The sequence below is a fragment of the Lutjanus erythropterus genome, chromosome 13 (genome assembly GCF_056507025.1).
Source record: "Lutjanus erythropterus isolate fLutEry1 chromosome 13, fLutEry1.hap2, whole genome shotgun sequence".
In the NCBI taxonomy this organism is placed as follows: domain Eukaryota; kingdom Metazoa; phylum Chordata; class Actinopteri; order Lutjaniformes; family Lutjanidae; genus Lutjanus; species Lutjanus erythropterus.
In genome coordinates, this window is record NC_139329.1 from 2,248,400 (window position 1) to 2,275,783 (window position 27,384).

At 38.6% G+C, this 27,384-nt stretch overlaps 1 protein-coding gene across 1 annotated transcript; it reads left to right on the forward strand.

Annotated features, from left to right (window-relative positions):
• The first annotated feature begins 3,269 nt into the window (after window positions 1–3,269).
• On the forward strand, window positions 3,270–26,384 carry sv2bb (synaptic vesicle glycoprotein 2Bb). The gene is made up of 14 exons (XM_084734463.1): window positions 3,270–3,490; window positions 5,237–5,463; window positions 10,258–10,438; window positions 12,764–12,915; window positions 13,541–13,674; window positions 14,818–14,907; window positions 15,136–15,249; window positions 15,713–15,801; window positions 17,474–17,549; window positions 17,681–17,769; window positions 19,672–19,805; window positions 22,853–23,047; window positions 24,676–24,835; window positions 25,223–26,384. The coding sequence occupies exons 1-14, from the start codon at window positions 3,270–3,272 to the stop codon at window positions 25,404–25,406; spliced, it is 2,046 nt and encodes a 681-aa protein (XP_084590589.1). The 3' UTR covers window positions 25,407–26,384.
• Window positions 26,385–27,384: the final 1,000 nt, after the last annotated feature.

Sequence of the window (27,384 nt, forward strand, 5' to 3'; positions counted from 1 at the left end):
GAGTGCGTCAAGACTCGATGCCAACAAAATACTATTCAAAACCTACCCGAACCCAACCCTCATTAGTATATTTCAGTCCGAACCCAATTATAGCTTCCCTCTATGTAGCAGACAGTAGGAGGTTTCAGTGACAGGGATAATACATGCAGGGAATTGGATTTGGCAATGACTGAATTGAAGAGGAAAATGAAAATAAATAAATATAGTACAGCCCGAACCCGACATGAGCCTGTGAAACGTGGGAAATAAGGCTTAACCCGATGGGACCTGGCGGGACCTGATAGGTTCAGGCACAGATCTCAAGCTCCTGTGTGGACATCCAGTGTAAATGAATTAAACTGTCTCCAATATGAGACAATGAAAACACTGTAAGTACTGCTGCACTGCTGCATTTTTCTAAATATCTTTCATTTTTGCATTGTTGCGTTTGGTAGAAGACTTATCTGACTTGTCTGGTTAGGGTTAAGAGAAGTGATATTACAAAAAGATTATTATTAACGAGATCAATCACAAACATTATCACCACATGATTTAACCTGTAGCGTGTCATTAACTCACTGCCTCTCAGCGTTTGGAGGACATTCCTCCATCTCTTTGGTCTTTCTACCATTTATAAGAAACTCTTAAGTCTGTTAAAAGTCCTCCCCCCTACACGTAACAGTTTTTCACCTTTTAAGGACTATACAGCCCCTGATTTGCACAGAGGAAAAAGGTGCAGACATGTTGCTGTTGAGTTTTATGCACAGATCAATATTACTTTAATAACTACCCTTCTGTTATTGTAGCATTTTAATTTATTTTTTTATTGGTAATAATATAACTAATTCTGCACATTGCATTCCAGAATTCCAGTGCAGCTACTTCAGTCCAACTATAATATGTCAATGCTTATGTTTCACAGTTATTCAACAATGCAGTGGTTATAATTTTAGGTGTGTGATGGCATGGTACTGAGTCTCCATGGTCATGTCTCACTCATAGTTCATGCTCATACAGACGGAGAATACGTGCCTTGCTGTGTGTGTAACTTGGCAGAGGCACTGACTGGCTTCCTGGCTAAGAAAGCATCCATATGGTGGATATGACCCTGTCACTCTTAAGACAACATGAACAGGAAGGAAGACTGAGGACTCTATGTTCATGTCAGTGCAGGCCACAAGGCAGGTACTTTCCTGGGCAGCACTGTGGATAATTCCTCGACTGTGCTGATTTGGTATCTCAGTCACCGTGCGGCCCAGTGGGAGGTAGATGGTGTGTTAATGCCAGTCCAATGAGGCGCTGCAGTCTTGGTGTGTCTGAATGTGGATGAGTGTGTCCTGCACAGTGGGCGAACTTCTGTTCCACAATGTTGGTCACTTCATCTGCTGAATATTAACTGCTCTGACATAATCTTTGATTTATGTATTTCGTATTTTCCACTTTCATTATGTTTGATGTCAAAGCTAACTTGTGATCACATGGTTATGTAGGTTGTAAATAAAAATAAGAAAGTAACAGGACAGTTGCCACTGTGTGTGTGTGTCATTCAGAATTGGTCAGCCTCTAAATATGCTTGTAATATTTGTTGAACAGATGAATTCAGTTCAAGTCACTGACACATGTAGCTCCTAAAGGGCTGTAGGATACTCCGCTCTCAAACTAAACTGACACCCTGGCCTCTGTTTCTGTGGTTTACCAGCTCTAAGCACAGAGTGCAGTCAAGGGCATCCAGTTCTTGGTTGTTTTGTTGCCAGAGGCATGGTACCTGCACACCAGGGAAAAACAAACACATTCTCCTTTCATTTAAAAGCAGCGCACACTGCACCATGACACTTGGTGTCAGTTTGGAGTGAACTATAGAAATCTTCTGCCAGCAAAAATCCAAAGATGAAGCTGAATAGATGCTGAAAAAATTAGGCAGGTACAATTACGGCCAGATTTCAGCAGCCAACAATCGTATTTGTGCCTGTGGCTATTTACACCTCGCTGTATACAGCCTACAATAGCATGGCAGGGACAAGCACCCAACAATGCTAAGTGCAAACTCAGGAATGTGCAAGGAAAGACAGCATTTTTATATTGTAAATAGCTCCATCGTCATTGTCACTCTTTATAACTAGAGGGAGTTAAACTAGAGGGAGAGGTGTAAATGCCTAAATAGTTGGTGGGTGACTAATCTTACCTGGGTGCAAATAGAAGAATTACTTGCACCTTCTTTGCCAATTTTTCTTCACACATATTTTCAGTGTGATAGTGCATGGCAGAGAACTACACTAATGAGTAATCTTTTCAGCTGCGCTCAGGACATAGCTGCAGGGATAGCAATTTTTGGATGATCTGTCAGTCCACCATATTGGTCCACCGTGAAAAATCCAACAACTATTAGATTCCTCTAGCATCACCAGGAGGGTTACATTGGTGATGTTGTGTGAATTATCATCAGCTATTGGATGGATTTTTTTTCATTGTTTATCCAGTGACTTCATTAGGTCATTAAGTCAAATTTTTAAGTTTAACTTGTTTTATGACCAAATAGCCCTCCTGTAAAACTAAACTGATAAACCTCTGATCAGTTTCAGCTGTACTTTGTGTTCAGCAGGTTAGCACTGTCATTATGAGCATTTTAGCACACTGAAGTAAGATTGCATTGAATATGAGGTATTTTGCAATTTCTACAGAGTAGATTCAACTTGAGTGTTTAGCAGAAATACAAGCTTCTAGTGTAACACGATGAGGCTTAAAGAGGTTGTTATCTATAACCCAAATTTCACCACAGTGCACTTGTTTTTAAGTGCAGTTGGACATCCATCCTGTGGCAGACTAATGGTGTTGAATGTCAAAACTTATGGCTAATTAACAGTGCACTTGAAAAAAATCTGAGTTGGCAGTATTATGCAGGAGTTAATATTGCATGAATAATTGCCAATATGCCTCCTTGTGCACCAAAAATAGTCCCAGTGGTTCTGACAAAACTAACCTGAGTTTCTCTGTTGTCAGGAGTGAAAACTGAGAAGATCTGAGGACTCTGGAGTCACCACCAGCACCACCACAACAACTAAAACCAGGAACTGAGACACACACATACACACAATACCACACAAAGAAGTTCTACCTTGAGCTCATTAATGCTAGAAAATTATGACTGCATAAGCTGCACCACACAACAAAGTAGGTCAATTAGATGCTGACACCATTATTCACTATTAACTTGAGAGGCTAGTGAGAGAAACACAGTCTCTGTAATTAGCATAATTTGCACCTTTAGGTTAATTAACACACCATTGGCCAAGATGGCTGACCCCTACCAGAACAACGTATACCAAGGAGGAGGTGACAGCTACGGGACTTACGGAGAAGGTGGTGGCCATGATGGATATGGTTACCCGCCCCAGGAAGAGGACGCCGCGAGTGATGTGACCGAAGGGCATGATGAAGAGGATCAGATGTATGAAGGAGAATATCAAGGGATACCACATCCTGACGAGGTGAAGGCTGCACAGAGAGCTGCACGGTGAGAAACAACGTTTGTTCTTTGTGTTCTTGTGCAAATGTAGCAGAATCCAAAGAAACATGTGCAACAGTATGACAACAGACTGCGCTCTAACCTATCAATCCCCTATTCTCCGACACCTTCTATCTTAACATTTATATAGATGTATAGAGCACAAGTATTTGTGGCGGAAAGGCAGATTTACATATTTTTCATCCATTTCTTTTATTTATTTCCAGTGCTATATTACTCCCTTACTCCCTCTTACTCCTTGCAGTTTGAATGTTTGTGCCTGTACAGTTGCTGTGCTTGTTATGACAACATTTTGGTCTTTGCTGTTGGTAAAATACTATAAAATTGTTCACAATTTTTAATAACTGTTACCTATTATATATTTAAATGGTGAGGATTTAAATCAACACACAAAAAAAACATAAATGTCACCCAGTATTTAGTATGACCACTGACCTTCCCAGATCCCAGCTTATTAAAGCCTCACCTTCATGCCCTTAGTCCAGACTCAACAGATGATTATGAATATAAGGTTGATGTTCACCCTAAGTGATTATACATCACATATGTGTTTTTGCTAATTGATTTTCATCCTTTCCCAATCCTGTAATACATATGTAAAATTACCATATGACCATTATATAACCATTTTTAAGTTTGAGTTTTGGTTTGTGTATCTGAAGTGTAGGAACCTTAAATCAAAGGTGTGGAGAGAATTGAGGCAGAGTTGAGGCAGAAATTTGATGACTTTATACCCGACTTAACAAAATCTTGCAACTTGACTTTAAGTTTGACTTCAGTCTTTTGGCTTTGACACTTTGAAATACTTAACACCTTCCTCCTCAAACCCAAAGATGAAAAAGTGTGAATCCTTGAATCAGTTAATTTTCTGTCATTTCCTGGATCAACATTAACATTCTTCATTCTCAGCAACTGGACACTCAGACACTCCCCAGATCCACTTTTTTAATCAATCTAACAGAAAAGAAACATGAAGAACGAACATTATGTTACTGAGCTCCAGATGGAAAATTGATACTGAAGATGGTTGCATTCATGTACAAATACTACAAGCTGGTCAACAAAAAATGAATTGCAGTATGCAAAATGTGTGTGTCAAAAACTGCAGATGGAGACTTGACTTTGCTTGACTTGACTCAGAACTTGCTTGTCTTGACTTGGGACTTGACTTGAGACTTACTTGTGACTTGCAAAACAGTGACTTGCTCCAAGCTCTGGAAGAAACAGATGAATCAAACTCTATGAGTAGAAATGAGTGTGTACGTGGTGTAAGTGCCAAACTGAGTTGTGCACGATTCATAAATGGGGCCTCAGGACAGGTTTGATTCTTTCTATTGTCTCACAGTCTGCTTTTGTTCTGGTTTTGTTTTCATCTTCTCTATGGAAAAACGACAAAGCAGCAGCATCGTCCCAGATTTCTTGTTCTCAGAGTTGCAGCAGCTCTCTGATTGCAGTACAGTACAGAGATTAAAAGACACCCCCTCCAGTTTCTGTCCTTTTAAGCATTAAGAGTTGGCTTTGCACATGGATTTTGGCTAATGGTTGGATCAAATTATCAACAATATGAGTTCCCTAATTCCTCTGATCAAACACAATCAAATTATCTTCCTCTTTAAGGGCTTGTAATACCTCGATCTGATGAACAACACCAGAAGCAGATATCTTTCGATTAGAGATGGTCATGACAGTGTAAAAGGAATCTTTATGACTTGCTTTTCTCCTTCTGTGCTGCAGGGCTAAAACTCGAGGAGCCGGCAGTGCAGTCTCTGAACTAGAGGAGTTATCTGAACAATATGAGGACATCATGGAGGACTGTGGCCATGGGAAGTTCCAGTGGACGCTCTTCATGGTGCTGGGCCTGGCTCTGATGGCAGATGGGGTCGAATGTTTTGTGGTTGCTTTCGTTCTCCCATCTGCAGAAAAAGATCTTTGTCTGTCTAATGCTGAGAAAGGAATGTTGGGTAAGGGCTTTAATGATTTATTGTTGCTTACAGTGTGTTTTTTTCTGTGGTCAAGACTGTGCTGCTGACAGTAGAGAGGAATCTGTGATTGTCCACTAGTGATGTAGAGCTGCATTGATTCTCTCTGGTTGGTCTGAGCTCCCCTGAGTGTTTGACAGAGAAACACAAGTTGTAATGTGTTTGTCTCTGTGTAAAGGACTTTCAAAAAATCTTCCTTAGCTGAGTGATTATTTATTATTTATATATTTACCCTGTTAAAAAATGTGGTCAGTCTGAGATATTCCAGTGATGTAACTTGATTACTTTCCATAACTTTTACCTCAATATAAAATAGGGTGAAATTGTTTAGCCTAATGTAGTGTTTATTTTCATTATCAATTAATAGGTTGATTATTCTCTCAATTAATCAATTTGTTGTTTGGTCCATGCAGTGTCAGAAGATGGTGAAAAACTGTTGATCAATGTCCAGGATGACGTTCTCTGATGTCTTGTTTTGTCCACGACACAAAGATATTCAGTTTACTGTCACAGAGGAGTAAAGAAACCAGAAAGTATTCAGATTTAGGAGACTGAAATTGGATAATCTGGACTTCTTTTCTTAAAAAATGACTTGAAACAATTTGATTATCAAAGCTGATGCAGATTAATTTAATAGTTAATTGCAGCTCTAAGTGTTTTATATTCATTGTTAGGTTTATTAGTGTGTCCAGATGATCCTTTCTTTGTTGTGTGCTATTTATTGATCGACTGATTGATTGATTGATTTAAAGACAAAAAATAGTGAAATTTCCACCCAGTGAATCATTTTTTTCATTAGAGGTCATGATAATGACTTGAGCTGTGTGTGCACTGTGCATGGTAAGACATTGTTCTTTATTTTAAAATGATAATCCTACTAATAATCCCCACCAGATACTAGATGCATCTGTAATCTGATTACCTTTTTTTTTAAATTGGTAACTGTAATGGAATTTAGTTACTTTTTTACAAAATCCTGTTTCATATAACTCATTGCTCCCCAAGCCTCCTCTGATGATATCATGACCCTTGTTTGTTTGGAGTGACCACAACGTACACATTACCTCTTTAAACTAGACATGATCACTTGGATCCAGGATTGTGTGGCTGACATAAGATGAAACATTAAGACAAGTGGTTTCACATTCAAAAAAATTCAAAGCAGCATCTGGATTTATGTGAATAATATTGTTTTATTTTCACTGCACAGCACAATACCATACATTCTCAAATAGTGGATTTAAATACTTAGAAGAATCAGATGTTTCTTCAAACATGCTTGTATTATAAACAGACTTTGTTTCTATATTTTCCTTAGTTGCTTTCCAGCAATATCTGCTTTTTCAGTATAAAATATGCAATTAAACCATGACTCAACTTTTTTAGGGTTACGTTCATGTACACAAAGCACTTTATTAAAGTGTTGTAAAAATGAGCAGGAGAGGAGAGGAATAGATGAGGAGCAGTTCAGAGAGCAGAGATGAAAGGGGAGAGAGGAGTGGAAAATGAGGTGAGAGGACAGGAGCTGACGAGCAAAGGAGAGGAAAAATTAAAAGGGGAAAGAGGGAATTTAACACCTGCTAATGTAATTATAGCCCACAAATGTAATAAACCACAAGCCTAATACAGCTTTTAACGTAATAATCCCACTAATGTAATAAATTTCCCACAAACTTTATAGCAGTTGCCTACTACAAATGTAATGCGTAATTTCATGCAAATGTAATAATTATTGCTTTGCTTTGTTACTTTGGTGGAAAAGTGAAAATCTTCAGCTTTCAAAATGTATGTAATGACTTCTCACAAATATAATATGAAAAAGAAAAATGATCTATGTGGTCATTATTGTTTGTTTATTTACTTTTACACCTGCCAGTGGGTTCGAGTCAGCTCATTAGAAAATATCACAAGTTTGGGCAGAGTGGGTCAAAACGTGTCAAAGCAGCGCTCTGAGTAACTTATAAATAACTTACAGAAGTATTGCACACAATCTAGGCTGTGCATTAACAAGTTCACCTTCTACCTTCTCTCCCACTGTCTCTGTCTCTTTCAAACACACATGCAGCTTTATCATTCCCTGTCAACTCACATAATTTGAAGTTTTGAAGCTCATAAATATCTTGTTTAAATAGATTTTTGGGGTTCTTTGCATAAACAAAATGCCTCTGCAATGAGGATTTCTCTGCAGCAGGTTCATCTGCGTTTCAGTAGCCCACCTGATCACCGCAGACAGGTCGATGGCTGAGACCCTGACAGGCTGAAAGGTCTCTTTTCACTTTTCCTCAAATGTAATAAATTCAGATTTGTATATATATATACATACATATTTGCAGATTTGTATTACATCTGCGGTTTATTACATTTGCGGGCTAACAGGAGAGTAATAAAGAAGCACAGGAAGAACTGAGAGAACAGGTGGAAAAGTGGGAAAAGAAGAAGGGGTAGAGGACAGAAGAATGGAGGTGAGCTGAGTGCTGCAGTGAGATGTGATATATGCCACAAGTCAATTCAGCTGGCAGCAGAATGAAAACCCAGGAGTGTGTTTGTGTTTGTGTGTCTCATTGACATTCCCAATTCTGAACGTTTTTTAATGTGCTTATTTCTACCACTGACACTGATGTGAAGTTGTATGTAGTTTAAAGAAAGGACCTTTATTGACCTCTGCTGGTGATCAGAGGAGACACTGACTTGGATAGATGTTACCTGCTACACTAAGCTGACTTTACTTTAGCTGGGCAGTCCTTTGTGTTCATAATCAGCAATCTTTGCAAAACCTTCTCTCCCCCTTTGCACCCAGCAGAGTCAGCAGCAGACAGCCTGGTGGCTGAGAGACCAAGCAGGGATTCTTTGTTTCCAGTTTCGTCTCTTTTGTTACTATCTTTCCTCCATAGCAGGGGTTAACCCTTATCTAACATGTCATCTCGTCTTTTTACTGCTCAGACAACTGAAAAACTGAGCAGCTGTATCAATTTTGATCAGTTTCTGAAGAATAGGGGAAAGAAGCAGATTTAAAAATTGATGCTCTCAAATATTTCATATGGTGCAGTTGATTTAACTGACCTCCTACATACCCTGACTGTTGTCCCCCTCCACCTCTGCTCTCTCCCTGAACCTTTCTCTGCCTCCTACTCTATCTTCCTCTCCTGCTTCACACCTCCTCCACTCTCCCACCTTTCCTTAGTTCGGTCCAGAGCAGTGTTTTCAACAAGACTGTGTGTCTGTGTTTGTGTTCTGAGTCAGCATACACAGCCAGAGTAATCGATACTCTCTGTTCTGACCTTGAGAAGAGTCGTGCAGCATTTCAGTGATGCCCAGGAATGAAAATAGATACACATTATAGCTCTCCTTACCAGTGCAAGGAACTGGATTTTGTCATATTGAAAGTCTTCATGTGCATTTATTTAAAGGGTGTGTACGGTGTTTGTAGATGAGGTTTTCTCATTTGAGATCTAATATGATATGTCACACAGTCAGCCCTCCCCTGTTGCATGGCCATCTGCATACTGAGGTGTAATGCTGCCAGTGAGCCGCTCTCTGGCACCAGGCTCATACATAGCAGAGGCAGAAAAAAAAACACTGCTCATCAAGGTCCTGAAATTTTTAAGGCCAAAATGAGCTGAGTGTGCATTTTCATTGGAGAATATAGGGGGTCAAGATTAAAGTAACTGCAAAAAGCTGTAGAGAAACTAAAGCAAACCACCATAACTTCAGTTCAGTCAGACAGCTCATGTTTAACAATGTTTACTGCAGCAGCAGAACATAGTTAGAGTTTGGCGTCCAGGTTCCGATCTCATCACTCCTCATAGATTATGTTTACAAAGAGATAGTGAGGAGTGATGATGACACTGGTGCAAGGCAACAGGCAGAAAGAGAGATGGGAGGTTTCAGCAGTTTAAATAGACTGCCGCATAGGAAAGGTGTGTTTGATACCTGCTAGAGAGAGTGAGGCGTGTCACATGTGATTAGTGGTGCAGCTTGAGTTGACTGCCTGAACTAGCTCGCAGGCATCACTACATTTACTGTATTCTAACATGTAAAATATCTGCAAGAAAATGAAGGAAATGTGTCAACTCTGTGCATTATACCACTATATATAACAATGGTATAGAAAAATATTTAAAAGACCACAGACTCATAACTCTCAGCCTCACCTCAGACTCTGATCCCAGGTGTGAAAATACATTAAAATTGAGCAATCAGTGACATATTTGATCAGAAAAGGTTTGATGTTATATAATATCTTTTTATTGCAGCATGTTGCTCTTTATATTCAAAATGTTATTTTATTAGAATATAAATATTAGTAGCTTCAGATGCTCAAAAACATCCCAAAACCATAGAAATAATTTGATTTTAAAAGTTACTTGGAACATCACAAGCATACACTTAAAGATGCAGTTTCATTTTAAATCATTATCAGACTATGTTTCTTATTATATTTATCATTATACTGCTATTTAAGCTCTGCAAAGTTCAAATCAGAGGTCAGGATTATATGCATACATACATATATATGTGTATGTGTATATTTGTTAAGCAAAAGTAAGTGATATTCATAACTCAAGAATTGTGTAAGACAGTTCCCTGCAAGGCAGATAACTTTTAAAGGTATATATATATGTATGTATATATGTAATGATAATGGGTCATGTCATGTCAGTCTCTATGACGTATTAGAATGTGCAAAGATTTACAAAAAACAAAAGAAATCTGTTACTGAAGATTCTCATACATATTTAATCACTTTATTCCCTGTGTCTCTGTCTCTGTGTGCAGGTCTGGTGGTCTTTCTGAGCATGATGGTGGGAGCGTTCTTGTGGGGCGGTCTGGCAGACAAAATTGGCCGTCGGCGCTGTCTGATTGTGGCTTTAGCTATAAACTGTATCTTTGCCTTCCTCTCTTCGTTCGCTCAGGGCTACGGCTTCTTTCTCTTCTTCAGGCTGCTGTCTGGCATCGGGTAAAACTTACAAACACACACATGCTTCCTTTTATTAGTTGATAGATGTATTTTTTCCACTTTTTAACACATACTGTATGTTATCATGAATCATGTGTCATAAGGAAAATCAATCACATCTCTACAACATTACAAATGATTAATAACATAGAAATATATTTAACACAAAAAGATCTAAACTCAAGGTCTACTTACAATATTTTATTAATCACAGTTAATCCTACTCATTACTGGATAGAAATTGCATCAATGGTACAGAATCATAAAGTCAGTCATGATATTTTGATGTATTTATATGATTTATACATACAGCTATGTTGCTGTCAAGTGAACAAAGTAAAATGTAAACCTTTTAGAAGATACACATCATGTTTTTTTTCAAACCTGTGCTGCCCAAGGCTTTCCTCTGAAAACAGACTCATTTAATCACCATAAATCACAAAGAGTAGCAGCAAAGAAGAACATTTCTTTTTTTTATTATCCACCAAAGAAATTTTGGATTTTCTTTTTTCCCTCTTCTTCTTCTTCTTCTTCTTCTTCTTCTTCCTCCTTTTTCATTTTTCTTAAAGTAAAATTCCTATCTCCCTATGTGCTACCCTAAAGGCTAATAATTAATAATTGTGAGAGGTGACAATAATTACATGATTCTGTTGAAGAAAAGAAATCTTTAGAAAACTAATTTATCTCTCTTTTTTAAAGTTTGTTTTTTAACACACATTTAGAGATCAAGTCTAAAAGCAGTGTAAAAAAATATATTATAGCAAGAAAAGTAAACTCATCCTCAGCTCCTTAAAACTCCACTTTTTCAGAAAACATACAGAGGATGTGATCTTGGTGCCGTGAATAAGGATTTGTTATAAACCTGCAGAAAGCTGTTATGTGCAGTATGCTTTCACCTTAAAGGATTTCTGGGTGCAGGTGTCATTTGTCATTCAGAGCCATCAGTGTGTATCATATCCTGCTGCAGAATTATTTTTAGTCAACTGGTCTTTTAAAGGCTTCATAAGTCGAATGTTTTCAGCCATGATTGCAGCTTTTTAATGTGGAGATCGTACAACAAATTGAGCTCCATACATTCCATATGCAGACGGTGGATAGTGTTTCATTGCAGTGACGCAGCAGAGTGTTCCAGCTCAGAATAACTGTGGTCCCCGGGGAGCCACACTGACTCAGAAATGAGGTCACAGACTGAGCAAAGCACAGCGAAAGTGATACAAAATCACTGACAGTTTGCACCATCACCACCACCACCTCTGGTAGAATTTGCTCCGCTGCATATAACACATCTGCACCAACATGTGGTAACATTAATGTTTTACAGTGTGTGTTTTTGGCATGTGATGGGAACAAATTTCTCACAAGACACAAAGCTTTTGTTCACTCTACTAAATTATCTTAAGTTTGCTTTCAAATTTTCAGTTTTAGTTTGCTACAGTGTTTGGTTCCTCTTGTAGTGTTTCTGTTGTGGCCAATGGAAGACATGCTTTAGTCAGTCCCTCTAGGATTTCCTGGGCATTTTTTGGGATTGTTGCAGCCTAAAATGCCTGATTTCGCAGCAGCTTTTCTGAAAATTGCGCTGCATGTTGCAGTGCTTTTAGGCATTTTTTGCAATGAAACTGCAGGATCAGGAGAAAACTGGAAAAGGAAGATGTATTTTTGTATTAAGTCAAGAGTGTTTTAACTAACCTTACCAAAGATGCTCAGAATGACAGAAAATATAAAAATCTGCTTTATGTGCAAATTAATACCACAAAGAAGTAAAATATTTTTGGAGCTCAAACTCAAAAACATCACAAAATTATAAAATAAAATTACACAGAGTGTCGATGAATGTCAGATTCAACAACGTTAATATTGTTTTCAGTGTCTGTGACAAAATTTAAAAAAATGCAAAATAATAATAATAATAACAATAACAATAACAATAACAATAACAACAATAATAATAATAATAATAAAATAAGAAATAGTAATAAAACAAGGTTGCACAGAATTCACCAGCATTGGCTGAATTTGTGTGAATTGTTGTGAAAGGACTTCCTGGAAGGACCGTTTCGTAGATATACAGCCAATTATTTTCAGTCTGTGTACAACTAACATGACTGTAGGCTTTGAAATTTGGTGCCAGAGGAACCTATTTCTTCTTATGTCCATCTAAATCTATCTCTTCCTTTGTGTCATTATTCCTCCATTAACAAAAAATGGTTTATGCTGATTTTGTGGTTGTATTCATAAATTATAAGTTGTAATTCTTGGAACTCTCTCTGTTTCCTTATTTTCTTATCATTTTTCTTATCCTATCTTTTCTTATCCCTCTCTCCTCAGTATTGGTGGCACAGTGCCGATTGTGTACTCATACTTCTCCGAGTTTCTTCAGATGGACAAGAGAGGAGAGCATCTGTCCTGGTTGTGTATGTTCTGGATGATTGGTGGCATCTATGCTTCATTCACTGCCTGGGGAATCATACCCAGATACGGTAAGAACAAAAGTACAGACACTTAAGACAGAACAGCAGTCATGCTGCTTGTGTGAAACTGGGTCATTGCAAATGAGTAACACTGAGTTTCCTCAACCCTGCAGTTGGACCCCTTGTGGAGTTCATTTACAGACAGGAATGAAGATCTCTACAACTGATAAAATGACATTTTCTAGAATTTTTTAAAAATTACTTAAATTCTTGTGAAACAAAGGAACAAACAAGCAAAAAAACTAAATTTAGTTTTTCAGATCCTTGATTAATGGTACATAATCTGCCTCTAGTGGTACGCAGAGAAATGTCAGAAACTCCCTCACGAGTTATCTCATCGTGCTTCTGGCAACTTAGACCTCTCTCAGTTTTACGAGTACATTGGTCCAGTGACCTCGCACAAGTCCCCGCATCAACCTGAGTGGAGGTCTAAACTCCTGAAGGCCTTTCATTCTCTGCTTTACTGATCAGTTGTTGCAGATCGCTGATTAAAGCAAAGCTGGTTTCTCTAATGTCAATAACATGCTCTAAAGAATAGTGACGAGCACACTGACAGCAGTGATCCAAATTCTTGAAATATGAGGAGTTTGAATGGACATTTTGTGTGTTTGTTTGTGTGTGTGTGTGTGTACAGGCTGGGGGTTCAGTATGGGCACAGAATTCCAGTTCCACAGCTGGAGGGTGTTTGTCCTGGTTGCAGCTCTACCTGCTATTGCCTCTCTGGTTGGACTCACCTTCATGCCTGAGAGCCCCCGCTTCCTCCTGGAGGTGAGGCAGCTGCAGAAGACATGTTTACACTGGTCTTTCACTGTCACACTTTACCCATTTCTCATCAACATGGAACAGTTTTTTCTGAGCCGACTTGGGTCCTGAAAAGTTGGTCCCAGGCTGATGTGCAAAACAAAGTGCCAGTAGTGGAAAGAGTACTGAAAATCTGTACTCAAGTACAAGTACTGTTACATTGCTAAAATATTACTCAATTACGAGTGAAAGTACTGGTTTTAGAAATATATTTAAGTAAAAGTACAAAGTATTTGTTGCAAAAACTGCTCAGAGTATCAGTTACTTTCAACCGTTGATGCCACTGTCACATCTCCAAAGTAGGGTTGCAAATTTTGAGTAGTTTTCCTTAAAAGAAAGTTGCTAATGTTGCTAACATTTCCTCATTTAATTTTTCCTCATAAGTCCAAGTTTTAGTGTCCTTGTTCAACAAATGTCTCACCAGACAAAACAATGTCAAATGAGGCTCAATTACTGCCACAACTATTGATTAAATGTCCATTAATACATTTTTATTGGTTAAATTCTTAACGGCAATTAATCAATTAATGATTGCTCGTTCACATCCTTGCTCCAAATGCGTGCTGCTCCAGCATTTTGTTTTGTTTTTTGTTTGTATCTCATTGTTTTCATTGGCCTGTTTGTGATCAGGTCACCTGATTGGCTGCTAAAATGCAGACAAAAGGTTTGAACATTAATTCAAATTGTACTCAGTGCTCAAGTAGATTATATCTTGTGATGCATACATGATATAAGTAAAAGTACAGACTTGAAAATCTACTCAAAAAAGTGCAAGAAAATAAACACTTAATTACAGTAATGTGAGTACAAAGTGCGTCATAATTTACAGGTGGCTGTGCATTCTGCAGGTTGGTTTACTTGGTAGCACTGAGGGTCCAAGAATCTTGAAAGTAACTGACCATGGGACCTCTTTGATATTGAACAAATTAATAATGTATCACACACACTCGGGTCAGATGTGTGAATCTGCAACGTGTACAGAAACCGTTGTGTGTTTATGGTGATGAAATTGCTAATGTTGCAACATTTTTTCCAATACTACAAGATAGTTTGTAATTGCTGTTTGCATGGTTGTATGCATCTATCTGTGTATGTGTGTATGTTGAACAGAATGCCAAGCACGATGAGGCGTGGATGATCCTGAAGTTGGTTCATGACACCAACTGGAGGGCCAAAGGACAACCCGAAAAAGTCTTTACTGTGAGTACATGTATCCACCTAATATGCATGTAACAGAGTATAAATATATACTCAGATATGGACCTTAACACTATCCATGAACAAACTGGGGCTGCACTGGCTCTATGCTCCACCACAGGGGCCAAACCACTGGTGTAAACCAAGAGACCAAAGCTCATACTGATAGTAAGATCATTTCAGTTACTTCAAGAGGATCCACTTAGTCAGAAATGTGTTTTATTTTTTCAGGTGACTCACATCAAGGCTCCTAAGACAGCAGAGGATGAGTTTATTGAGATTCAGAGTGCTACAGGAACAGCTGTACAACGATGGGCTGTACGCTCACTGACTCTCTGTAAACTGGTATGTAGCAACATGTGCAAATCTAAACATGTTGGCAGCTCCAATGGAACTGGGTCCTATGTTGCATTTATTTTAAATGCTTGTATGAGGCCTTTTTTCTGCCCATATACTGTACATTTAAGCCATCCGCAAATGTAATATGTAATTTGCAATTTTATGTCTAAAACATTGGTAAAAAAAAAAAAAAAAACATTTTCCATTCTAAGTGTAGGATTGAGTTGTTTTCACAATGTCTTCTGCCATTTTCTTATAGAGGTTTTCACCTAACTATGACAGTATGGTTCAGGGCCAGAAGTGCCACCTATCTGTAGGATTAATGCATATGTGAACTTACAATCTGTAAGACATACCCTTATATTAGAATTACATTTTGATGCCATTTTTGTGGCCGGTAGCACTTAATGTATGTACTGTAGAGGGACTTTGTTCTTGATTTGTTGCTGTGTGTGCATGTTTGTTCCAGGTGTTGAAGAACGTAGCGTCTCTCCTGTCTGCAGAACTGAGGTTTGCAACACTCTTCATGGCCATCATCTGGTTCTGCATGGCCTTCAGGTTAGTTCACATTGTCATGTATTGCACCAGGACTATTCAACTTCAACAGCAAGTGGACTCGAAAGGAAAATCACAGGGAGTTTGTGGGCCACACAGAATACTTTGTCAATTATTGGCGACAAATAGCTCTTACAGTATAATGTTAATAGATATGTTCCTCTGGGGCCTCATTAAAGCTGGCAGAAAACTAGCCATGATTTGACTTGGAGTGCCTCCTCATGTTGTATTCTTTCATCACAGCAATGGATTTGTTGCACGATGAACACACCAGGTTGTTACTAGTTGTGGCTGGAAAAATAAATAAATACATCTATAAATAAATGCATTGATTTTCACAATCAACTTTATGTCTCTGTATCTCATGTGAGTTTCTCTGTAGTCCACCAAACCAATGTGATGCCACAAGTGGACTCAAAGGGGAGGATTGACCCCAAAATGTAGCAAAAGGACCCTCTTGGATGCCCCTATGCTAGATATAAAATGATTAAGTTCCCTTTAGGATGCCTTTCTGGTGCAGAAAACTTCGTGAGGTGCTCTCTTGGAGTCCCATCCAATGCACAAAACATGGTTCCCTTGCAGCGGAGAAAACAGTGCCATATAGACTTCCCTTCATGCAAGAAAATTAGTTGGCCTCTAAGTAGTTAATTAGTTAATGGGATGTCCTGTATGCCCTACTGCATACAGCTGGTGCCCATTTTATTTTTATTTATTTTTTGCCCCTGCCCCTCAGCAAGCCTGAGTCTACTGCTGCAGAGTGCAGTGTGAGGCTTTAATGAGTGAATGGCAGGTGAGAGTGGGTGCACTCCTACTGCAGCCAATCAGACCACATAGGTACTTTAAAAAGACATAACCAGTATCATACTGGTTCAGATCATACAGTCTGTGCTTTAGATGTCTCAAGTAGCTCAGAAATATGAACCTTTTTATTTATCATATCACACACATACCAGCCTAACCTGCAGGCAGCCTCTTGTGGCTCATAGAAAAACTCAAAAGGGCCAAAAAAACAAAAAATGGTAAATCATCTACTGCAATGCCATCACAACTGCCAGATGCAACCAGCTGAGTATTGCAGTCAGTTAAAAAGAGTGAGCAGTCAGCTGTCAATGCTCATATAAAACAGAATTACTGCCTCACAGTTGTATGTCTCCATCAACCTTGACTTCTTGACTTTTGACTACCAAAATCTAATTAGTTCATCCTTGAGTCATTTGTGTCAAGTTTGAAATTCCCTCGAGGCGCTCTTGAGTAATGGTGTTCACAAGAGTGGAATGACCTGAAACATAATTCCTCTGGCCATAAAAACACGAAAGCAAGGCACTGAAGTCATATAAAAGGTTTTTCAAGAATTCTGAATCTCAGAGGTCCTTCAGCATACAGCCATGAAATTACACAACAAAACATTAGGCTGATTGGTCCAGTAGTATTTGAGATTAGCTGCAGACAACCTGTAGGTCCAGTGATCATGCACTCATGCACACATGGAAGCGACTGCATGGTCCCCTCCTGGCTTATACCTGGCAAGGATAATAAAAACATTTTTACAAAGCAAAGCAAACAGTCTAATCACCAATTTGATCAACTTGCTGCAGTCTTTGTGTTTGGGTTGCAATTACATTTAACTTGTTGTATGTATTGATTTTGTCTTCTCTCGATCTACATTTTGTCACAGTTACTATGGCCTGTCTGTTTGGTTCCCTGACATGATCAAACACCTTCAGTACGAAGAGTATGCATCCAAAGTCAAGGTGAGGTGAACAACAATTCTTGTAACCCACAGCAACAGTGATCATTTTGTCCTGCTTTTCTATTTTGATAATAAGTGTATTCGTGGTTTACATTGACAGAGCTTGTTTAATGTTATTTTGTCTCTGTTTAGGTTATCCATAAAGAACGAGTGGTGAACTTCCACTTTAACTTTTCTTTAGAGAACCAGATCCATAAAGAGGGAGAATACATCAATGACAAGTAAGTGTCACTCTGTCACCCTCTGGACATGAAGCAAACAGACAGATTTACTGTAGTGTTGGATGTACATATACTGTGCATACTGTACTTTAATATTTCTTAGTTTCAGATTTTAAAATGTGAGATAAATAACAAATAAAACATCTGTCAAATAAAGTAGATACTTTATTGACTGAATTCAGATCACATAAACAACATAGAAATGGTGAAAACTGTGTGAACATGAGACCCTTTATCATGTTCCCGTATAATATGGGAACATATGTACATGTGCTACATAAATCTGGGGAACATAAGACCCTTGCTGCTTAGGACCCCTTGAACATAGGACCTTGGGATGATAGGACCCCGGGAACGTGGGACTTTGGGAATATAGGACCACTGGGAGATCACATACATAGAACTGGACCTTTGGAATATTATATACCCTAGGAACATAGGACCTTGGGAACATTAGACCCTCAATCATGTTCCCTTTTTGTGCCATATAAATCTGGGGATCCTAAGACCCTGAGTCCATAGGACCTTGTAAACATAGGACCTTGGGATGACAGGACCCTGGGAACGTGGGAACATGCAACCCTGGGAGAGCACATACATAGAACCGGTAAACAAACATAAGATATCATTCGGGGAACATAGGACATTGTGAACATAATACCCTTCATCATGTTCTCATTATGATCCATATAAATCTGGGGAACATAGGACATTGGGTACATGGGACCCTGGGAATGCACATATATAGAACTGGTAACACAAGACCCTGAGAACAAAGGACCCTGGAACAGAGGAACGGCCCTGTTACAGGCTCATCTTTTAAGACAACACCACTTTTCATAAGTGCTATTGTTAGGTCTATCAATCATTTCATTCTCAGTTATGTTGTTATCAAATACTGTGTTCTGCATGCTGTATTTTGTTGTGTGTGTTTTATATGATGCCCTGGAACATAAAACATTAGCCATATGTCTACAGGTGATCACTTTGTTGCATATGCTAATGGTCAGAACAAAAAACATTGAACTACATTGTGAAGACAGTAAACCTTGAAAGGTTTATGAAGGCTTCACACTTTTAATTTATCACTATTTTCAGATATTATTATATAGCAGCATACTTTTATGTTGTGTACATACGTATGCCAGAGGTTTGGGTGAAGTTAGTAAAGATAAACCTCCTGATTTTGGTACAGAGCCCTCAAATCCCATAATTTCCTCCCAGCCCACTATGAATGAAAGTGTGTACAGCAGTGGGAGGACAGAGGCTCCTCCACACCAGATCAGCAGCAGAGTTGCTTTGCAAGATCAACTGTTTACCTTTGAAGAGGGTGAAGATGGCACACAACAATGCTACTTTGGATGTTGTGTGCCACTCAAGTTTTTAGGCTAAACACTTGTTTGTGATCGTTCCATGATCTACAAAAAGAATGACAAAGGTTTCATGCATGCAAACTGCTGATCTTGATCTTTTGGTTCTCCCCCCCATTTTCAAAATGTTGAGTTGGGAGGAAACTTCAGAACTTGGGGTAGCTATTTGGTTCTGTGACAAAATGATGGAGTGTATCTTCAAGGATGCTTCACCTCTGCACGAGAAAGTTTTCAGAGCAGATATACAGTATGTTACACTACTGTATATGATTTAACTTCTATGACTTTTGCAGAATTAAAACAGACAGAATGAACCTTAACTTTCAATTCAACATGAATGGTATAATTAACATGGCTTCCACTGATAATATTGCCATGGAGATGATTATTATCAGTGGTGGCCATCTTGGATTTACCACCTTCAAGCCCATTCTGTCCATTCTGATTCTGTGCTACCACAACAATAGAAGTGAGAGTCCATGTTTTCTTTGTCTGTTGGTTTGTGTGTGTGTATCCCATCCCATCCCCATAGGTTCATCAGTATAGAGATGAAGTCAGTGAAGTTTGAGGACTCACTATTTGAAGACTGTCGCTTTGAGGACATCAGGTCCACAGACACAGTGTTTGAGAACTGCACCATTCGTTCCACTGTCTTCTATAACACAGGTAGGTGCAGCTGGAACATGGGTTTGGAAGGATTACAGCTCCAGCACAGAAAGTACGAGGTTAGAGTTTAAATGTTTGGTTTGTTAAATCAAAAGCTTTGCTCACAGGGACCAGTACCAGCCCATCAATGTCCACTGGACAGCACTTGAACCAAAAAAACATTTTCATTGGCTCCATCTTCACCTTGATCGTCTGTAAGTGGATGCGGCCAGGGTGGGAAACAAGTGTGCCTCATTCGACCGTCATTCGACCGTCATTCTCAGGAACCGTTATTGTTCAGAGATTTCTTTCTAAAAAAAAAAAGGCAGCATTGTTTCTGACAAGTTTAACCCCTCAAAACAAGGAAAGGTTAAACAAAAATTTGCAATGCTTCCATGCTTCTCAATATTAAACATGTCATGAAACTGTTTCATCATAATACATATTGATCGCACTGCATTGCAAAGCCACAATATTTGTTATCCATGACCAGTGGATAAAGTGTATGTTGTTGTATAGCTGTTCCACAAAAGATTGAGACCCTCTTGTTTAAACTTTGTAGACCGTGAAAGCTCTCTTAATTGTTGACAAATAAGTTACTAATGCTGTATAGATCAATTATAGGCCATTACCAAGAACCAAAAATGGGTAAAATGAAGTTTTCTCCTTCCCTTTATGTCTTTGTAGTTTAATTGATCAGGAAAACCTTTCTAAGTAATCACTGGACCAGTTTCTGGCCTGGTGAAAGGCTGTAGAGCATCTAGCCTAGAATAAATGTATTAATAACTTATTATTTACATTTTGAACTTACATAAATAAGCTGCTTCCTGTTGGTTTTGATGATTCTGCTTAGAGTTGGATGAAATCAGATCTTTCTGGTAGAGTTCAGACCATTGTTGGCAATGTTGTACTCTTACAAATAAAGATCTTATAGAATAAATTTCAAGTCTGTCCCAAAGGGACCATTCACCCCAAAATCAAAAAATATTTATATTTGTTCCCTGGCCTGTAGTGCTATTTATCCATCTAGATTTTTTTTTATGTGAGTTGCAGAGTTTGGAGATATCAGCCGTAGAGATGTCTGCCTTTTCTCCAATATAATGGGACCAAATGGCACTTGGCTCATGTTGCTCAAAGCGCCAAAAAATGCATTAGAAAAATCCAAAACGAGTCTCTCTTTCCAGCAATCATGACTCAAGATAATCCACAAATTTTGTTGTGAGCAGTTTCATGTATAAACTACTTTCGATAATAGAATATAATAGAAAGGCAGTAGTTCTGGCAGATTCTAAAGTAGGTCCAGTAGATTCTACTGCAGAAGAAAAGTAGTTCCTACATGAAACCACTCAGAAAAGATCTGTGGATTATTTTGCACAACCGGGTCCTGATTTCTGGAAAGAGACATTGCTGTTAAGTTCTTCAAACATATTTTTTTGCACTTTGAGTTCCACAAGACTAGTGCCATCCGGTTCCATTATATTAGAGAGAAGGCAGAAATATCTACAGGCAATATTACCAAAACTAGACATCTCTGTCCAAAGCAGCATAGATGGATAAAGAGCACAACAGGCCTGAGGAAAAATATCGCTTTTGATTTTGGGGTGAACTGTCCCTTTCAAGCAACAGTTAGGTTCTCAGATCAGCATTACACTAATACTGTACATTACAAATAGTTACCATTTATTAACTCTTGGTAAATGGTGCCTTAATAGAAAGTTGCACCCGCCTCTCTTGATATTAATCATAAGTTTTGTTGATGACAAAGAAAGCTTTATTTGTATAAATCTTTCAGCCACATTGAGCTGTTGGGTTTCAAATCACACATGCTGCAGACAGAATTTATGTCAAAGTATTCCACTACCTTCTTTGCTGCCATGTGTGTCATTAGGTAGAGAATGACATTTCAATCCATCACCCAAGTGGTGAAAGTGCACAGTGTATTATATCCTGTAAAACCTCTAGTCTTAGTTTGAACCTAGATATAAAACACAAAATCCAGACATATTCTTTTACTGGAACTATACATACAACTTTCCAAATCCAAGAATACCAATACCACCAAACAACATAAACAAAAATAATCATTTATTTTTATTTGTTTAATATGCATTTATATAGCAACCACAGAATTAATATTAGGGATATAACCAAATATGAATACATTATTCAGATAATGTGCTTGAACAGACATGAGAAAGTCCAAACTCTTTGCAGTAATATTTGCCCACCAACACCATCATCAACCCTTCAACCAAGTACAGCAGGTCAGGTACATGGTTACAGCTTCATGTATGAGGAGTAACAAAGATTTTAAGGGGAGTGCATAAGACTGACATAACACTGTTTTTATGAATCTGTATGAATATTTATGACTGTTGTTGTTAAGTTCCATTTAAACTATTTAGCTTTATATGTTAACACATAAAGCTAAATGATTTATATGATAATTAGGCCTGCTGTGGCCTGTTTATACTGTCTTGGTTAATGTCAAGTTGTCATAACAAAGACATCTAAAACCATGCCAACTTGGCATTATAATAACATAGTTAACTGAATGACGATGAATGACAAATCATATCAGTCATATGTAGACCCCTTAAAATAAAGTCTTACTGTAACAATGTAATACACAAGTGATGATGCAAAGTGACGATAATTTTCAACAACTTCCAGTAAAATTAATGTTCACTTCTGGTAGAATCCAAATAATCCAAATCTAAGTACAGATATTTTTGTGTCATCAACAGATATAGATACTAGCTTTGCATTACACCCCTATTTATAGCCTGGACCTAATTTGTAATTCCTATCCCTAGATGGACCATTAACAATCACCAGATCATTCATGACAACGCGACTGTTCCCTTTAAAAACAAAATGACCCCAGTCATGATTCAAGAGGAAAATATAGGAGGTAAAGAATGTAGCAAGAACAGAATAACAGCATCAGAGAAGACTTCATGAAAATAACATTTTCCATCAAAATTTCCGTCCTACAGTTTCAGTTAAATCCGATCCACGGCTCAGCAGTTCTGTCTTATATTTGATTGTCTCTGTGTTCTCTGCAGACCTGTGGGAAGAGAAGTTCATCGACTGTAAGATGGAGAACACCACCTTTAAGCACAACAAACACGGCTGCCACCTGGTTGAAGAGAACGATGTTCTTATTTACCTGGTCAGCTTCCTGGGCAGTCTGGCTGTGTTGCCAGGCAACATCATTTCTGCGCTCTTCATGGAGAAGGTTGGCAGGGTCAAGATAATAGGTGATTTTTGGATGTTTGTAAACTTCTGCTCATTATTGTGGATGATTGATGGTTACATAGTGGAAAATGTACCAAGCATCATATTGCACATGTTCAGTGTCATGGTTGCATCTGTATGTGTCTGTGTGTAGATATATTTTTGTTAACACAATACCATTAACAGTGTATTATTTTGGAATACCTTATTAGGCTACACACAGCACTGACAGCAGGGTTCCACTTTTGCAAATCTGCCTACACTCACACCCACAAAGCTGAGAATCAGACCAACCTGTACCTGCAATTATTTCTAAGTCAAGTCTGCACCCGCCTGGAACTGTGAATTTAAGCCCCGTGACCTGACCCGTCACTCACTTGTCACTCATTTATGTTCTCAGCTGGCATAGCTCTTGCGCTCCTGCAGCTGTTTGTGTTTCCATAGTGATAATGAACCTTGCTTTTGGGTAACACTTTTTGAAGCTTTTTGCAAGAAGCAAAGCCACTGAAGGTCTTGGAGCACCAAAATGCACCCAAAAGTCTGACTTGGCCTTAGACAATATATTGTGCACAATTTTGTGTTATCCAATGGCTGTTTTTGCCTTTATATCATCAGTTTTAGCTGTAAGCTAGTCTTCATCAGATCAGGTAGTGATGTCCCATTGTTTGGCAGGAGGTGGAGTCTAAGGTTGTATTGTAGACTTTCACAATAAAACCCTGGCAGCTGACTAGGCTTGATATTCACCTGTGAATTTATAAATATATTTTTTACCTGTTGCACAGCCTTTTTGTGGGTCACCCTCCAGGTACCCGCAGGTACCCTACCAGGTGCAAGACTCTAACATACAGCACCAGTGAACACTCCTGCTGTAAACTAAATCTAAGGAGTTTCCATGTGGGTTGTTTGGCTTTGAAATATTTGACTTGTATGTTGGGAACCAGACCAGTCTTCTGATGTCTTCTGGCAGACACATCGACCCCCTCTCAGACAGGTTTCTGTCTGTCCTGGATCTGATATCAAATTGTACAGAGGAGCGCAACCTTACTGGCTGTTGAGCCATTTTTATTAAACAACCAAGATGGCTGCCACTGATGTGGAAATGTTTCTGTTGTTGTCATCATGTCAATATTAAACGGACTGGATGGTATATTTTCTCTAAAAATAGAACAGCTGTGCTTTTTTGATAACAAAAATGTGTTTTTCGTACTGACAGGATTAGGTAATTTTCACCAGTTATGCTTGGTGAAATGAGAGGTTCAAAACTCTGGAAGTGCCAGGCTATCTGACTTGTGCTTTACAAATACTATGGGATCAAGGTGTGCACATTGAGAAAGCCAGGCTGTTAGAAAAAGTTGGGGCTGAAATATTCTTTTGGGAGTGCTTGCAAAATTTGGAATTGAAAAAAATGGCCGTCAGAAATACATAGAGGTTTTAGATTTTTCAAATGTATTTTTTGGCCATTTATTCCTATTGTATTGGAGAGAAGGCAGACATCTCTAGGGGTGAAGATTTTGGGGTGAACTGGCCCTTTAAGCTATTTATTTTCTCCTTCTTTTTTTTCCACTAATGCAGAAAATGACCAGAAAAAAATGTACGTTACATACAATGTGAATCTACAGTATTGAACAAAGGAATTCTGTGATCTCCACAGGTGGATCCATGCTCATTTCAGCCGGCTGTACCTTCTTCCTGTTTCTGAGCTTCAGCGAACCGGCGATCATCGCTCTGCAGTGCCTTTTCTGTGGCGTCAGTGCAGCCGCCTGGAACGGCATCGAGGTGGTCACCGTGGAACTGTACCCTGCATCGAAGAGGTACCACACATTATTGATCCACCTGTGTAGAAATTCCTTATTGTGACAAGATGAATTAATTGATTTTCATTATTTTCTGACATTGTATGGGCCAAACAACTAACTGATTAGTGGAAAAATTATTGCCAGGTTGATCACCAGTTGAAAAATATTTTTCAATGAACAAGATTGTGACAGGATGAGTTAATTGATTTTCTTTTTTTTTTTTTTTTTTTTTTGACATTTTATGGTCTAAACAACTAATTGAGTAGTGGAAAAATTGATCACTAAAAAGGTTTGGTAAACACTGGTTTAAACTGTCCTCAAAATCAAAATGCTGGAGATGGCGAGAGTTACAGTAAAGTGGTCTTCTAAAGCCCATGTCTCGTCTCCGTCTGTGTCTCTCAGGGCCACGGCTTTCGGCGTGCTGAACGCTCTGTGCAAGCTAGCGGCTGTGCTCGGCAGCTCCATCTTCGCCAGCTTTGTGGGCATCACCAAAGCCATCCCCATTCTGCTGTCCTTTGCTGCACTGGTGTGTGGCGGCCTGGTGGCCCTCAAACTGCCCGACACGCGCGAGAAAATCCTCCAGTGAGGTCATTTGAGATCTGCGGGCAGGGGGAGTCGTGAGGGGAAGGAGAGGCCAAAACACATTCGCTTAATTTTTGGAAGCCGTTTGAAATGATTTTGACTTCACTCTGCATTTGAAAGAAGGCAAGAATGGAACTAACTTACACCTTATTAAATGTAAAATGCCAAGCTCTTTTGTTTTTTTCAGGTGAACCATTTTCATGTTGTATTTCTGGGGTCTTTCTGCTCATGATGGCAGGCAGGCGGGTTTTAGGTGTTTCTGTGTTCAAAAATGAGGCTGATACTGAGAGAGCATGTTTGTTTCTGTTCAAGAAAGTGTGATCTTTTAATAACTGCAATGAATCTTTTAAGACGCACTGGATTTACTAACCACATGACCATGATGTGATGATGTTAATCTAACTGGATTTCACATCCTGTGTATCAGTCTTCATACCAGTAGTTCCATGCATGATGGGAAATGATGCCAGAAGCTGGCCAAATGTTTTCTGTGACTGGCACTTTTTTAGGCTTTCCGGCAATTATAAAAAAAATACCCGCCTGTGTGTTGAAATCGTGAACAAGGCTTGTTGAAGTTTCCTTTGACTTTGTGTGCCACTGTCCAGTTTTCAGTTGTCAACAATGGTCTCCTTGTCTTGTGCTATTACAGACATCTTATACTTCTGGCTTGATCTTAGTCTCATATCAGGAAACTGTACCTGTCTGCATCTATGACCTGTATACAACTTAGAAATGTCAAATAAGATTTTATTCAAGGACACATTCCTACATTATCAGGTAGGTAACACTTCGGTTTCCAGGTCCCATAACCTGGGTCCCATACCATAATTTTATGGCAAATAGATGGTAATTACCAAGTAACATATTTGAGATTTCTCAGAAATTAGACACAAAGTACCCTCAAATTTCATGGTTAATTTATGTAATAATCATTAAGTACCATTATCATGCAGTGGGTGATAACTACCAAGTAACATATTAGAAATTTGTGATAAGTAGTATGTGATAATTAGCAAGTACCATTTCCGTGTAGTTAGTGGTAATTAAATAAGTAATTTGGAGGTAACTTGAGGATAGTTTCTAAGACATCTCAAATGTATTACTTGATAATTAAAACCTATTTACCATGAAATTATGGGACCTGGAAATTCAAGCGTTACCATTTGGTAAATTTGGAGAAGCTGTTTACAACTACAAAAAATTGTAATGCCCACTTTTTTTGTGAAGACATATGAACTACAATTATACTGCAGATTTTGTGCACACTTTTCCATTCTGGGCATTCCTGCAGCAGCAGCATTTAAGCTTCAAGCATCTGGGTGACAGATGAGAAAAGGTGTTGGTATAGAAGGAGAGTTCTGTGCTGCACTATGAGACCACTTCATGGTCCTCTGTGTCTTCCGAATGTTGATGTTTTCTTCAACTTTGTCAGTAAGTCCATATAGTGTTGTACAGTTAAGTTTACTGTGTATTTCACTCAGAAAGAGGAAGTTAGCGATTGCTAACCTTAGCGCTGATTGCCATAAGAACCTGCTGAGTCAGCTCTGACACATGCATCAGTTGGTCCTGTAACTTCAATTACTATCAAGCCTCAACAAGTACAGAGTGCACAGATCACAGATGAGTTAAACAGTAGCTGACTATATCGGCCCCTGAGCTAGTTAGCTGATATTAGGAACAATTTTTAGTGCCAACCAACACAGATACTGCACCAGTCAAAGTGTAATACTGACATTGTCAGTTGGCACCAAACTCACAGCCCCTCGAAAACACAAATGAAACAAACAAAACTGACATGTCTTCTTTTGGTAATTACAATTTTTACAAAAAAGAATTGAAAAAAAAAGAAAATAAATTTCAGTTAAGAAGAATTTAAAATAATTTTTGCTTCTTATTTCTGAAGAAAAATGGGTCTCATGCAAGAACCACTCGTATGAACAGATTTGTTCTTCAGTGGTGTGTACGAGTGCTTTAGGAGAATT

Bases quoted from the DNA above. Each gene is read 5' to 3' on its own strand.
- sv2bb (XM_084734463.1), top strand. From the start codon at position 3,270: ATGGCTGACCCCTACCAGAACAACGTATACCAAGGAGGAGGTGACAGC. The intron at 13,675-14,817 runs GTGAGGCAGCTG...TATGTTGAACAG, and splicing joins GCCCCCGCTTCCTCCTGGAG to AATGCCAAGCACGATGAGGC. The intron at 14,908-15,135 runs GTGAGTACATGT...TTATTTTTTCAG, and splicing joins AACCCGAAAAAGTCTTTACT to GTGACTCACATCAAGGCTCC.